At 45.1% G+C, this 14,527-nt stretch overlaps 1 protein-coding gene across 1 annotated transcript in view; it reads left to right on the top strand.

Moving 5' to 3' along the window:
• dchs2 (dachsous cadherin-related 2) overlaps positions 1-14,527 on the top strand; it is a 54,654-nt gene that overhangs the window by 22,766 nt on the left and 17,361 nt on the right. The window contains exons 5-11 of the mRNA XM_038999002.1: positions 668-904; positions 2,745-3,812; positions 5,032-5,222; positions 5,625-5,724; positions 7,471-7,628; positions 7,937-8,813; positions 9,573-9,812. Of these exons, the coding sequence (XP_038854930.1) occupies positions 668-904; positions 2,745-3,812; positions 5,032-5,222; positions 5,625-5,724; positions 7,471-7,628; positions 7,937-8,813; positions 9,573-9,812 (2,871 nt within the window). The remainder of the gene's footprint in view (positions 1-667; positions 905-2,744; positions 3,813-5,031; positions 5,223-5,624; positions 5,725-7,470; positions 7,629-7,936; positions 8,814-9,572; positions 9,813-14,527) is intronic.

Here is a 14,527-nt window from a genome sequence, read left to right as displayed (position 1 = left end):
AAATTAGCTGACCCCAGGGCCATATGTCCTGTGTCTGTTGTGCTCCACACATAGTCTACCATTTCAAGAGAAGCCTAATTTTGAAGGTGCAAAATGCAGAAATCATTCCGACATTTCCTGATTGTTAAAATTCTAATAGTTTTCCTAATTTCAGTTTGTGTGACAAAGCAAGCACTCGGTGTAAAGAATCATTGTACAATCCAGACTGCTGTGAAATATCTTTTCAATAACCAAAAATATTGTATGTTCAGCTGTTTGAAGCTGGTGTACAAAACCGAAAATAAAAGACGCAAAAACAAAATTTAAGACCAGGACGCATAGAAATAGGACACATAGAACAGATCTACCGCTTCATAGACTTGCTTTTAATGAGAATGACAGATCTATAACTCACATTTCCATGTGAATTTGGTCGGGTCGCCCAAAAAGTTACTTATTGCAGTTTTAAGAGGCCCAATCATGATGTGAATAATCCTTCCCTACCATGGCAACAAGTTTAATATAGATTCATACCCCTGATTTAATTAATAAAGAAATTGATTTGAATTATATATTTTTTTCTCCAAATTTGCTAAATGACAAATGTAACTCTAGCAATTGATTTTCCCCTATTACTTCAAACAAAAAATCCAAAATGTTGACCGTCCTCATCCTTTTGCCTCTACAGGTGTGGTCTACCTGACCTCCACCCTGAACCACCTTGGCACTGCGAGCATCAAGCTGTCTATTACCGCCCAGGACAGTGAGGGTGTGACGTCGGCCCGACCCGCAGAGGTCACGGTGAACGTCCTGCGCAGTGCCCAGGCACCAGCAGTTTTTCAGAGGTCACGCTATGCCTTCACCGTGCCTGAGAACGCCCTGCCTGGCACCCCGGTGGGCATCGTGGAGGCCCTCAACCCTGCCAGTGAGTAGTGGATGGACGGGTGTGAGAGATGTTGATTGGGCTCTTATTGTGTGGGTTGGATCAGTGTAAACCAGATGGTAATGGCTCTTTCTTGTCCACTGGAAGACTAGGTGCAGTTCAACCATGTTGCTTAAAACAATCTAATCCATTCAGATGCGAAATGAGTCTAGTGGCCCAGTCACTAGTAAGTGGAAGTAATCCATGACTTGTTTTTTTTTGTCCATTAAAGTGAGACTTCTGTCACTCCCCTTTTTTTAACTGTCCATCTTATTCCTGACCAAGTTTAGTGCAGTTGTCAGCTGAGGTGGATGTAGGGTGAAGTTGCTCTTAGATCCTAATCTCGGTCAGTTTAGCATTTTCCCCACTAATGGTTAAGGTTAGGATTGGGGGAGGGGAAGCTGTTCATAGATCTGTACCTAGGGGGAAACTTCACCCCGGAGCGCTTAGGTGAGTGCTGAGCAAAAGGCTGTGGAGCAGGCCGCCTGCCAGGGCTGGTGGGAGGCAGGGGAGTCGGGGGGGTACGTCTCTCCCTCCTGGATGATCACACAAAGGGGATTTGGTAGGCTTTGGTGCTCTTCAGCACCTGCCAGGCCCATAGGTGAATGGGCAAATGATTGTGATACAATGTGAATTTTTTTGCCTCCTGTTAACTTCTCACTACCTATGGCTCACAACACCTTGCTATTAAAATATAAACACAGGGATATTTTGTTATTACCCTTTACTGTGTTCTACCTTGTTTTGACTTGGTTGATAAGCAGGTGTGTTAGTCTGTTAGTGGATTGACTATATAAAGACTACAATATACAACTGGCAATGAGGTATTTGCCAACAAAGGCAATGAGTATTAGAATGATATGAAAACCTGGCGTTTTGTCCTGTTAATGCTGCATGACCAAACTGAAATGGACAGAATGGCACATTATCCAAAGTGAATTCCAATATACTGTAGGCTACTGCAACTTGTAACTTCTTCCCATGGACACTGTAGTGTTTAAGAAAAGTTGCAAAATAAATTGTAAGATGCAATGTTTAGAATCGCCTCCCGTAATGTGCCATCACATCTTTTTTTTTCTTTTTTTTATATGTTTTTCTCACGTTACGTGATTTTCACCTCATATTATTTAGCTGTACATGGGTAGCTGACAAGGGCCCGTATTCAAGCGTCTCAGAGTAGGAGTTAAGATAAAACTGATCCTACTCTGAGATTATTTATGAATACGAGCCTGATCTTCAATAATCCAAGTGAACTAGCTTTTTAGTAAGACCTGTACTTTTTCCAGGAGGAATTCCTTGGGGATTCCCTTACTGTGGAGAGTTTCCCACTTTTCGATTTCCCTGGTTTATCACGTCACTGGCCACTCAGAGCAGTGTCCCTCCTAGCTCTGGTCCAAGGCGTTAGTGTGGCTTGCTAACACCTGAAGGCCCAACGTTAGCATGCACTGCACTAACGCCCTGGACCAGAGCTATGTCACTCCTTTCAGTGTTTCTAAACGACTAAGCTTTTCTTCAGTAGTAGACAGTCATTTAAGGTTGTCTCGTTGGTTAACAGATTAACCCCTTGGAGATAAAACTGTGAAACATCAAGAATGTCTGCTTTGAGGGAGGGGAGGGAAAACCCCTCTTAAGCCCTCCTCAAAGCTTTACTGTTCCCCTTGGCTGTTAGGGTATAGTTACTGTTAAAACACGAGTTGAATTGGTTGCTCGATGAGTTATCGATTTATGTTCATTGATTGACTAAATAGGAATAATTATACAGGTCAGCCAAAAATACCTGATATTGTAGGGCCTAGTTTTATTTCAATATTTATATCCATCCATGTTTTTCTTGTCATCCCAGACTCAGTGGACTCGTTGTCGTACCGCATCTCGTCGGGCGACCCCCACGGTCTGTTCTCTGTCCACTCCAGTTCGGGCCTGATCAGTACCAGCCACCCACTGGACCACGAGTCCCAGCCCTATGCCCTCCTGGTGCTCCAGTGCCATGCGGGCACCGCCTCGCCCGTCTACAGCAGCACCCAGGTCAACGTCACCATCGCTGACATCAACGACAACGCGCCTGTCTTCACCAAAATGGCAGACACCGTTGCCGTGTCCCAAAACACGCCTCCCGGAACGGTTCTGTTCATAGCCCATGCCCATGACGCAGACAGCGGCGCAAATGGGAGGGTGCGGTATTTCCTGTCACGTGGTAGTGCTAGGGGGAGTGTGCCATTTTATGTGGATGCCGACCAGGGTACAGTGTACTTAAACCAAAGCTTCTCTCGGGACCCTCGACCAAAGTACACCTTCGAAATACTGGCGAAGGACATGGGCGAACCTTCGCTCACCGCCACGCTGATGCTCACGGTCAACGTGGCGCGCAGTGCCACTGAAGACACCCTGGCCTTCGAGACACTAGTCTACCAGGTGGAAATGGGCGAGGGCACCCAGATAGACACCCGGGTCATCCAGGTGAGGGCGCATCGAAGCCGAGGAAGCAGCAGCCACCAACAGGGGTCCAACCCCAATCAGGTTCTCTCCTACTCCCTGGAGCCTGACCCAGACTTTCCCCCTCCGCCTCTCCGAGTCCACCCCGCGAGTGGGTGGCTCTTTCTCTCCCAAAACCTTGACTACGAAACAGAGCCCATGTTTCGCTTCAAAGTCCTCGCCACTGTTCAAGACAAAACAACACTAGCTATGGCTAACACCACCGCTACAACCAATGTTATCGTGCTTGTCCTAGATGAGAATGACAATGCACCAGTGTTCACCAGCCTGGCCTACTTCTTCACGGTCCAAGAGGGGCCTTTGCCCCAGGGCCTGGTGGGGACGGTGCAGGCGGTGGACCGAGACTCCAGGAAGAACGCGCAGCTGTCCTACATCCTGCTGTCGGACGGGAAACACTTCCGCATCAACACCAAAACAGGTAAGAGGCCCTTTCCAAAGACTTGTGCATACTTACTTTCATCCCTTCATTGAAGTAATCCCTGATCTGACATGACTGGATGTGTTAAAGCTAAGAAGTGGGACCTTTGCTTTCACCAATCCATTTGTGATTTATTTCTCTTAGGAATGGAGCAGGTAAGGATTAATTTTAACAGCATTTCAAACTGGGCAGAGTGATCATAGATCATGTTTAAGCCTATGATAGAAGAGGCATTAAATGGTAGTTTCCCTAGAATATGCATTAGCCAGTCAAATTGAAAGCGTAGCCTGCCATGGTGGTCCGGGCTATCTAGTATGAAATCAAATGTGGTGCCCTCTGGACCATTAATACATTGATTTCACCCCAAATACACAGCTAAATTCTCAGGTCTATTTTTATTCAACTAGGCAAGTCAGTTTAGAACATTCTTATTTGCAATGACTGCTTTACCCCCCCCCCCCCCCCCCCCCTGCTAAATGGCATATATTATAAGATTATTTTCCCACAAAAACTGTTTGGGCTAGCTAGAGGCACATCGTTTTCAGTAAAGTAAAATTGAAACCATGGCAGTGGAAAAGCTGTGCTGTTTTTTTTTTTTCTTCTATGGCACTCGAGCTGCGCAAGGAAGGCAAATCATTATTGTAATAGATAGTTTATGACTTTGGAAAAAGTAGCTGGTTCAAAATGAGTCTTTTACCGGCTATTTGGCCGATGACCAGCACTTACGGAAAACACTGATTTTAAAGCTGAGATCAGTAATGGTTAAATTGCCACATCTGTTTGTAATATTACAACAGAAATGACTTCAGTCAACTATTGCGGATTCCAGCTTTAAGAATCTCATACAAGATTGCAGATACTTATATTTCCCAATGCCTACCCTATCTATGGTAATGGGGTTGCAGGTAGCCTAGCGGTTAGAGCATTGGTTAGAACTGAAAGGTCGCTAGGTCAAATCCCAAAACAACCAGGTGAATAATCTGTCAATGTGCCTTTGAGCAAGGGACTTAACCCTAATTGCTCTAGGATCGCCGTTGATAACATCAGACCCTAGCTGTGACCGGGGGTAGTTAGTATATGCAAAAAGACAAATTTCCAATTCACACATTCATATTAATACTCACTTGTACATGTAAAATAGGACAAATTTAAGCACCCACCAAATTATTATTTATAACACTAATGCTTTATCACTCTCTTGCCCATCCTGCTCTTCCAGGGGAGATAATCAACTGGGTGTCTCTGGACCGGGAGCAGCACGCTGGGCACACCCTGAAGGTGATGGTGACGGACCAGGGCCAGCCCCGCCTAAATGCCACTGCCACCATTCACATCCTGGTCACCGACATCAATGACAACCCACCCCAGTTCACCCACCTGCCCGCCTCCGGCAAGGAGCTCAACGTCCAGGTAGAGAGACACACACGCATTTTCACCAGGCAGCACGTCACATGAGCTGAAACAAGTAACACTTAAAATCGTACTTTCTAACTAATATTATTAGATTATAAATGGCTGTGATAACCATATGATGATGATTATTATTATTATTATTCATTAGTACAAGTTAACTGCAGATTAACAACTGATGGAAATTATAATTTTGAAATGTGATAAAGAAAAGTAGTAGTAGTAGTTTCTGTGAAGTCACGTGTACTAACTCAAAATATTCAATTTGACTGCATGTCCATCGGTATAGTATTTTAGAATGACCCACTATTATGAATGTTATTAATTATGCATGCAGTAGCATGTACACGTTTTTAGTAACACTTGTTTTGTTCATTCATTCTCTTGTTGGGGTTCTTTTAGGTTTGGGCAGGCCTCCCCACAGGCTCATTGGTGACCACCATGTTTGCCAAAGACCTCGATGCAGGAGAAAATGCAACAGTCAGGTTTTCTCTCACCACAGGTAATGTTTTCAAATCTTAACACAGAATTGTTTTACATAAACTCAACAAAAAAAATTGTCCTCTCACTTTCAACTGCGTTTATTTTCAGCAAACTTAACGTGTAAATACTTCAACAAGATTCAACAACTGAGACATCAACTGAATAAGTTCCACAGACGTGACTAACAGAAATTGAATAATGTGTCCCTGAACAAAGGGGGGGTCAAAATCAAAAGTAACAGTGTGGCCACCTGCTGCATTAAGTACCGCAGTGCATCTCCTCCTCATGGACTGCACCAGATTTGCCAGTTCTTGCTGTGAGATGTTACCACACTCTTCCACCAAGGCACCTGCAAGTTTCCGGATATTTCTGGGGGAAATGGCCCTAGCCCTCACCCTCTGATCCAACAGGTCCCAGACGTGCTCGATGGGATTGAGTTCCGGGCTCTTCGCTGGCCATGGCAGAACACTGACATGCCGTACTGCACAGAACGAGCAGTATGGCTGGTGGCATTGTCATGCTGGAGGGTCATGTCAAGATAAGCCTGCAGGAAGGGTACCACATGAGGGAGGAGGATGTCTTCCCTGTAACGCACAGCATTGAGATTGCCTGCAATGACAACAAGCTCAGTCCGATGATGCTGTGACACACCGCCCCAGACCATGACGGACCCTCCACCTCCAAATTGATCCCGCTCCAGAGTACAGGCCTCGTTGTAATGCTCAATCCTATGACGATAAACGCGAATCCGACCATCACCCCTGGTGAGACACAACCGCGACTCGTCAGTGAAGAGCACTTTTTGCCAGTCCTGTCTGGTCCAGCGATGGTGGGTTTGTGCCCATAGGCGACGTTGTTGCCGGTGGTGTCTGGTGAGGACCTGCCTTACAACAGGCCTACAAGCCCTCAGTCCAGCCTCTCTCAGCCTATTGCGGACAGTCTGAGCACTGATGGAGGGATTGTGTGTTCCTGGTGTAACTCGGGCAGTTGTTGCCATCCTGTACCTGGCCTGCAGGTGTGATGTTCGGATGTACCGATCCTGTGCAGTTGTTGTTGCACATGGTCTGCCACTGCGAGGACGATCAGCTGTCCGTCCTGTCTCCCTGTAGTGCTGTCTTAGGCGTTTCACAGTACGGACATTGCAATTTATTGCTCTGGCCTCATCTGCAGTCCTCATGCCTCCTTGCAGCATGCCTAAGGCACGTTCACGCAGATGTGCAGGGACCCTGGGCATCTTTCTTTTGGTGTTTTTCAGAATCAGTAGAAAGGGCTCTTTAGTGTCCTAAGTGACCTTAGTTGCCTACCGTCTGTAAACTGTTAGTGTCTTAACAACTGTTCCACAGGTGCATGTTCACTAATTGTTTATGGTTCATTGAACAAGCATGGGAAACGGTGTTTTAACCCTTTACAATGAAGATCTGTGAAGTTATTTGGATTTTTACTAATTATCTTTGAAAGACAGGGTCCTGAAAAAGGGACGTTTCTTTTTTTGCAGAGTTTATTTTAATTGGTCTTACTCGGATACCATTTGACTTAAAGGGACAGTTCATCACAAAGTTAAGATTTAGGTTAGTTCAGGCCCTTTAGGGTTAATGTTTTTGGAGCTCAAAGTTGGTCTTATGTTGCCCTCATTCCAGGCCATTGTGTAGATCCAGCTATACCCATCAATCAAAAATAAGGAAGATGTGCACCATATAATTTTTATCTATGTCTGTATGACGTGTAGTTTCTCTCTCCTCTTTCTTTCTTTCGGTCTCTTTCTCAGATGAGGAACAGGGCCACTTTGAGATAGACAGTCAGAGCGGAGAAATACTGAGCACGGAGCTATTCACCCAGAACGCCAAGACCCAATACACTCTGACAGTGGTTGCCACAGACAATGGAGCTATCCCCCTAGAGGAGACCGCAGTCATTCACCTCCAGGTGCCCTGACCTTCCTTTTGCAAAATGGGATTGATATTGGCCCAGTTCTCACGGAGTAGTACTATGACATGCCTCTACATGTTTGTAATTTACCTTTACCAGTTGCTCTTGTCCAGGGTATCATGCAATTAAGATACCTTATCTTATAATATGTAATAGACAACTGATGATTACTGTGGATGGTTTGGAATTCTAGTGTAATTACTATAATTTAGTAGCATTTGTGACATGATTTGCACTACTTGAGTCTGCATTGGCAATTAGACATTTAATGGTTTGAATTGAAGTTGAATTCAACCCATTTCCAGGTTCAAGCTGCAGAGAAACAACACGGCGGCACCCACCCCCAAAGTGTGCGACTCTTCTCCGTGAGGGAGGACACCAAACCCGGCACTGTGATCGGCTCCGTCCACCCCTCCCCATCCCCAACAACCAATGGCAGGCTACGTTACTCCATCGCCGAGGGCGACGGAGTCCTTCACTTCGGCCTGGACAGCTCGTCCGGCGACCTGTACCTCAACCAGCCGCTGGACTATGAGTCTACAGCACGCTACTTTCTGGTTGTACATGGCGAGGACGCCACCAGACCAGGGACGAACGTAACTGCATTTGTGAGCGTAGCGGTGGAGGACGTGAACGACCACGTGCCCTGGTTTCCCTGCGAGGTGATCACGTTGGGGTTGCTGGAGGACGTAGAAGTCGGAACGCGTGTGATCGCCTTCAATGCCAAAGATGGCGACGGGAGCCTGGCCAACAGCGGCCTGCGTTACTCATTGACCTTTGATCCTGAACTGGGCAGGTCAGGAGGGTCATCGTTGTCCTCCACAACATCATCATTTCCTTTCCGCATCCACCCACTCACCGGCACTCTCACCACGACCACTCCCCTGGACCGCGAGAGGACCGTGAGCTTCACGTTCATGGTCACCGCCACCGACCAGGCAGCAAGGGCGGTCGACCGCAAGTTCGCGACTGTGACCGCTCAGGTGTTCCTGCTGGACGTGAATGACAACCGTCCGGCGTTTGTCTCCCAGGACACGGTCCTCGTGATGGAGGATGCAGAGGTGGGGAGCCTGGTGCATCGTGTGGTGGGCGTGGATGATGACGTGGGTGAAAGCGGCCAGGTCACCTATTGTCTTGTCTCTGGGAACAAGGAAGGGTTCTTTACTTTGGAGGAGAAAACAGGTATGCTCTTGGTAGTATTTCGATGAATGACGAAAGTATGATTCTGGAAAATGTATGAGGAATCATTTACCTCACTACAGTCTTTCCGTAGTTTAATTTCCAGGCGAAGCACAAAGGCCCCCAAAGCAAAGCATCCAGGTAGTCTAATGAATCACACTAAATTCTTCCGCTGCTCTGATGTTCGCTCCATACTTTAGTCTGAGACTGCCATCAATTAATTTGTTTGTGGTGACAAGGGGCGTTGTACAAAAAGTCCTCAGAGATTGGATTGTCTCTAACCAATCAGAGTATCAAAGCCAATGATGAATTTTCAAACCGCCGCTTTACCCCTGTGTGTTCTGGCTCTGGTCTGACCAACCTAATTGGTGATTGGACCAATCATACGGCGCTGAATGTGTTTGCATTCGGTGAAGCGGTACTCAGATCCAAACTCATTGCGAAGAATAAAACCAATGTCCTTTGGCGTAGCGTTTGGCCAGAGCAAGGAGTCTGGGTAGCCAGGCAAACATCCAGATCCTCTGACATCAATATTGTCAAATTAATCCCTGATCGATGAATCACTTTGCATCCTAAACAACTGCAAATGATGTGATCATGGCTCGATTCTGCGCCTTGCCTTGCTCTAACTGATCCCTTCAGACACACTGAATCTCTAGGTGGGGGGTAGCAGCGCTAGATAGTTGCCCGCCCTATCAATACAATGGCAGGGGAACACTGCCACAGTACATCAGTCTCAACTTGCCTCTTCTCCCCCCGTAGGTCTGCTGTACCTAGCATCCCCTCTGGACTACGAGCTCCAGACCTCCCACTCCCTGACCATCCAGGCCTCGGACCAGGGGGTCCCCTCCCTCTCCTCTATCCAGACCCTGATGCTGGAGGTAGGGGATGTGAACGACCAGCCTCCTCTGTTCCAGCAGGACGTCTACACAGCCAGCGTTGCCGAGAACAGAGAGCCTGGGGAGAGCGTGGTCACTGTGTCCGCCACAGACAAGGACTCCGGTACGTGCCACTCTGGATACTGTTATTTTTTTCAAATTGTGTTTTATTGTTCAGTTCAGATGGAGAATACAGAGCAGAAATACAGAGCAGAAAAACAAGTCACACAGTTTTCTCTCCATTTGCAGTGCTTCAATTATTTATAGGAGATATTGTTCTGCGCTAGCTAGTGCCTCATCTCAAAGGAAGAAGTAAGCTTTGTCCGAGCCAAAAGGGTCCATGGGGAAGGAGCCTCATGTTTCTGTAGCATAAGGCAGTTTGGTGTAGAAGTACACCCCCTGGAGATCACAAGGCCTACCTACCCCCTTACCCCCAATCCATCTCCTTAATGCAACGTGCCAAGCAGAGGCATCAGGTCCCATTTTTAGAGTTTTTATGAATCGACCCAGGATCAAACCCCCAACCTCAGGGTGGTCAGGACAAAGAACAATAGGCAGAATAGTTCTCTAGATAACCTAGAGCCCACATCACTCATTGTAGACAAACCCATCCACAGTTTAGATGTACACAGTGTCACATTTCAGTTTAGCCTCTAGGTGGCAGCATCAGCATATCTTACCTTATCTTACAGTTGTTGTGCTGAGTCTGATCTGTCCTGCGATTTAGTGGTCAACAAACACTGCTGATTATCCTTTCTAACCCAAAATCCTGACCATAAAATTGCATTTGATAAAATAACCAAGTTGGCTATGGTTTGGATTTCGGTTTGGGACTTTTTTTTTTATACTCAATTTTGATTCTTATGTTGCTCTCTAACTGTACACTGTCCAATGGCAGTTTAAATTATTTTTGATATGACATACTGTATCTACAGCAGAAAAGACACAGTTTATGGAAACATTTGAGATTCCTATCTCAAATAACTATTAAGTAGGTGCAACTATGTGGTAACCTTGTTTGCCGAAAAGCCACACAAGTCTACCATAACCCCCCCCATTTTCCCTTTCGCCCACCTGTCCATACATGGTTCATGTCAATCACCAGTATATCACACTGACAGGGGCACCATTAACCGACAATCCTCCTCAATCTGTGAGTTTTCAGTAGAGCCCTAGAGGCCTGACAGGTCAAGAATTTCTACTTCTCTGTTGGTCCCATTCCATTAGGGTTGCGTCCCAAATGGCACTCTGTCCTCTACATACTGCCCTATGGGCCCATGGCACCATATTTCCTATGGGCCCTGGTCAAAAGTAGTGCACTACATAGGGAACATGGTGCTATTTGGGATGCATCCTTTGGGTTTGATTGAAATTAAGGGAGAGCCGCAGTGCGCTCCCCTGATCTTGTCTTCTACTATTTGTTTTCTCTCTGCACAGGCTAGTTCAAGCATACATCCCACTGAATTACACTCACGACCCAACTTAATCACGTTCGCACATCCACACGTTGGCCCTTGTTTATTGTAACACTTTTCCCCGCAGTAGCCCGCCATCTCCCAAATCACGTTTCTTAATTGCTCTCCCAAATATTGAAAGTTGAGGAAGAAGGTGAAGCGAGGGAGGGTGTGTGCTCTTTTTCAAACACCAAGGAGGTGTGTGTCTGTGTCTCAGCGTGCGTCCATGTGTGTGTATGTGAGACATTCTTGGGGGTGAGAACCAGTGTCTAAGAAAAGCAAGCAGACAGAAAGCCCCCGCTCCTCCAGGAGATGTGAAATGTCCCACCGACAATGAGTCCATAATCCCAACCATCTGTGCTAATAGGCCTTGAGTGTTCATCTGTCTCCTCCAATCACCTCTCTCCGGAGTGGCCTGAATCTGTGGCGTGCCTCAATGGCCGCTCTCTCTCTCTCCATCTCTCCCACAATTAAGTTGAGGAAAGTTGTATTGTTTGTTATATATATATATATTTTGGGGGGGGTGTTGATCTTTGTCTTTTGCTTCAGTGTTGGAGAAATTGTGAGGAGAGAGCGCGACTGGTTGTTCAGTACTTCACTCCAAACTTTGTAAAAAAAAATTGAATGGCCAGTGGCCTTCTCTTACTTATCTCTCCTTACAGTTGAAATCGGAAATTTACATACACTTAGGTTGGAGTCATTAAAACTCGTTTTTCAACAACTCCACAAATTTCTTGTTAACAAACTATAGTTTTGGCAAGTCGGTTAGGACATCTACTTTGTGCATGACAGTGATTTTTCCAACAATTGTTTACAGACAGATTATTTCACTTATAATTCACTGTATCACAATTCCAGTGGGTCAAAGTTTACATACACTAAGTTGACTGTGCCTTTAAACGGCTTGGAAAATATCATGGCTTTAGAAGCTTCTGATAGGCTAATTGACGTCAATTGGAGGTGTACCTGTGGATGTATTTCAAGGCCTACCTTCAAACTCAGTGCCTCTTTGCTTGACATCATGGGAAAATCAAAAGATATTAGCCAAGACCTCAAAAAAAATTGTAGACCTCCACAAGTCTGGTTCATCCTTGGGAGCAATTTCCAAACGCCTGAAGGTACCATGTTCATCTGTACAAATAATAGTACGCAAGTATAAACACCATGGGACCACGCAGCCATCATACCGCTCAGGAAGGAGACGCGTTCTGTCTCCTAGAGATGAACGTACTTTGGTGCGAAAAGTTCAAATCAATCCCAGAACAACAGCAAAGGACCTTGTGAAGATGCTGGAAGAAACCGGTACAAAAGTATCTATATCCACAGTAAAACTAGTTCTATATCAACATAACATGAAAGGACACTCAGCAAGGAAGAAGCCACTGCTCCAAAACCGCCGTGTAAAAGCCAGACTACGGTTTGCAACTGCACATGGGGACAAAGATCGTACTTTTTGGAGAAATGTCCTCTGGTCTGATGAAACAAAAATATAACTGTTTGGCCATAATGACCATCGTTATGTTTGGAGGAAAAAGGGGGAGGATTGCAAGCCGAAGAACACCATCCCAACTGTGAAGCACGGGGGTGGCAGCATCATGTTGTGGTGGTGCTTTGCTGCAGGAGGGACTGGTGCATTTCACAAAATAGATGGCATCATGAAGCAGGAAAATTATGTGGATATATTGAAGCAACATCTCAAGACATTAGTCAGGAAGTTAATGCTTGGTCGCAATGGGTCTTCCAAATGTTCAATGACCCCAAGCATACTTCCAAAGTTGTGGCAAAATGACTTAATGCCAACAAAGTCAAGGTATTGGAGTGGCCATCACAAAGCCCTGACCTCAATCCCATAGAACATTTTTGGGGAGAACTGAAAAAGCATGTCCGAGCAAGGAGGCCTACAAACCTGACTCAGTTACACCAGCTCTGTCAGGAGGAATGAGCCAAAATGCACCCAACTTATTGTGGGAAGCTTGTGGAATGCTACCCAAAATGTTTGACCCAAGTTAAACAATTTAAAGGCAATGCTACCAAATACTAATTGAGTGTATGTAAGCTTCTGACCCACTGGGAATGTGATGAAAGAAATAAAGGCTGAAATAAATAATTCTCTATTCTGACATTTCACATTCTTAAAATAAAGTGGCGATCCTAACTGACCTAAGACAGGGAAATTTTACTCAGATAAAATGTCAGGAATTGTGAAACTGAGTTTAAATGTATTTGTCTAAGGTGTATGTAAACCTCCGACTTCAACTGTGTGTCCATCTTACATTTTTTGGTAATGAAAGTAATAACATAGTAGTTTTATTGGTGGAAAATACAAAATAATTTTTAAAAATCCTCCCTGAGTTTACAATCTTTCACTGACATTTTGCGTGACAAGAGTTTTTGCCTGTGTCTCTTCACTTTATTGTACAATTTATAGTTTGTCAGAAATATGTGATGTTTTTCAATGTGTTCCCACAAGTATTTTTTTTATATATCTCAACGTCAACAGTGAAGAGGCGACTCCGGGATGCTGGCCTTCTATGCAGAGTTCCTCTGCCCAGTGTCTTTTGCCCATCTTAATCTTTTCTTTTTATTGGCCAGTCTGAGATATGGCTTTTTCTTTGCAACTCTGCCTAGAAGTCCAGAATCTCGCAGTCGCCTCTTCACTGTTGACGTTGAGACTGGTGTTTTGCGGGTACTATTTAATGTAGCTGCCAGTTGAGGACTTGTGAGGAGTCTGTTTCTCAAACTAGACACTCTAATGTACTTGTCCTCAGTTGTGCACCGGGGCCTCCCACTCCTCTTTCTATTCTGGTTAGAGACAGTTTGTGCTGTTCTGTGAAGGGAGTAGTACACAGCATTGTACCAGATCTTCAGTTTCTTGGCAATTTCTCTTATGGAATAGCCTTCATTTCTCAGAACAAGAATCGACTGATGAGTTTCAGAAGAAAGTTCTATGTTTCTAGCCATTTTGAGCCTGTAAACGAACCCACAAATGCTGATGCTCCAGATACTCAACTAGTCTAAAGGCCAGTTTTATTGTTTATTTAAACAGGACAACAGCTTTCAGCTGTGCTAACATAATTGCAAAAGGGTTTTCTAATGATCAATTAGTCTTCTAAAATGATCAACTTGAATGAGCTAACACAAAGTGACATTGGAACACAGGAGTGATGGTTGCTGATAATGGGCTTCTGTACGCCTACGTAGATATTCGGTTTAAAATCTGCTGTTTCCAGCTACAGTAGTCATTTACAACATGAACAATGTCTACACTGTATTTCTGATCAATTTTATGTTTTAATGGACAAAAAAATTGATTTTCTTTCAAAAACAAGGAAATGTAAGTGACCCCGAACTTTTGTGTGTGTGTGTGTGATAACTGTACAAAACC

The sequence above is a fragment of the Salvelinus namaycush genome, chromosome 8, assembly GCF_016432855.1.
Source record: "Salvelinus namaycush isolate Seneca chromosome 8, SaNama_1.0, whole genome shotgun sequence".
Classification (NCBI taxonomy): domain Eukaryota; kingdom Metazoa; phylum Chordata; class Actinopteri; order Salmoniformes; family Salmonidae; genus Salvelinus; species Salvelinus namaycush.
Note: the sequence above shows the minus strand (reverse complement) of the source record. Positions and strands in the feature narration are given on the sequence as shown.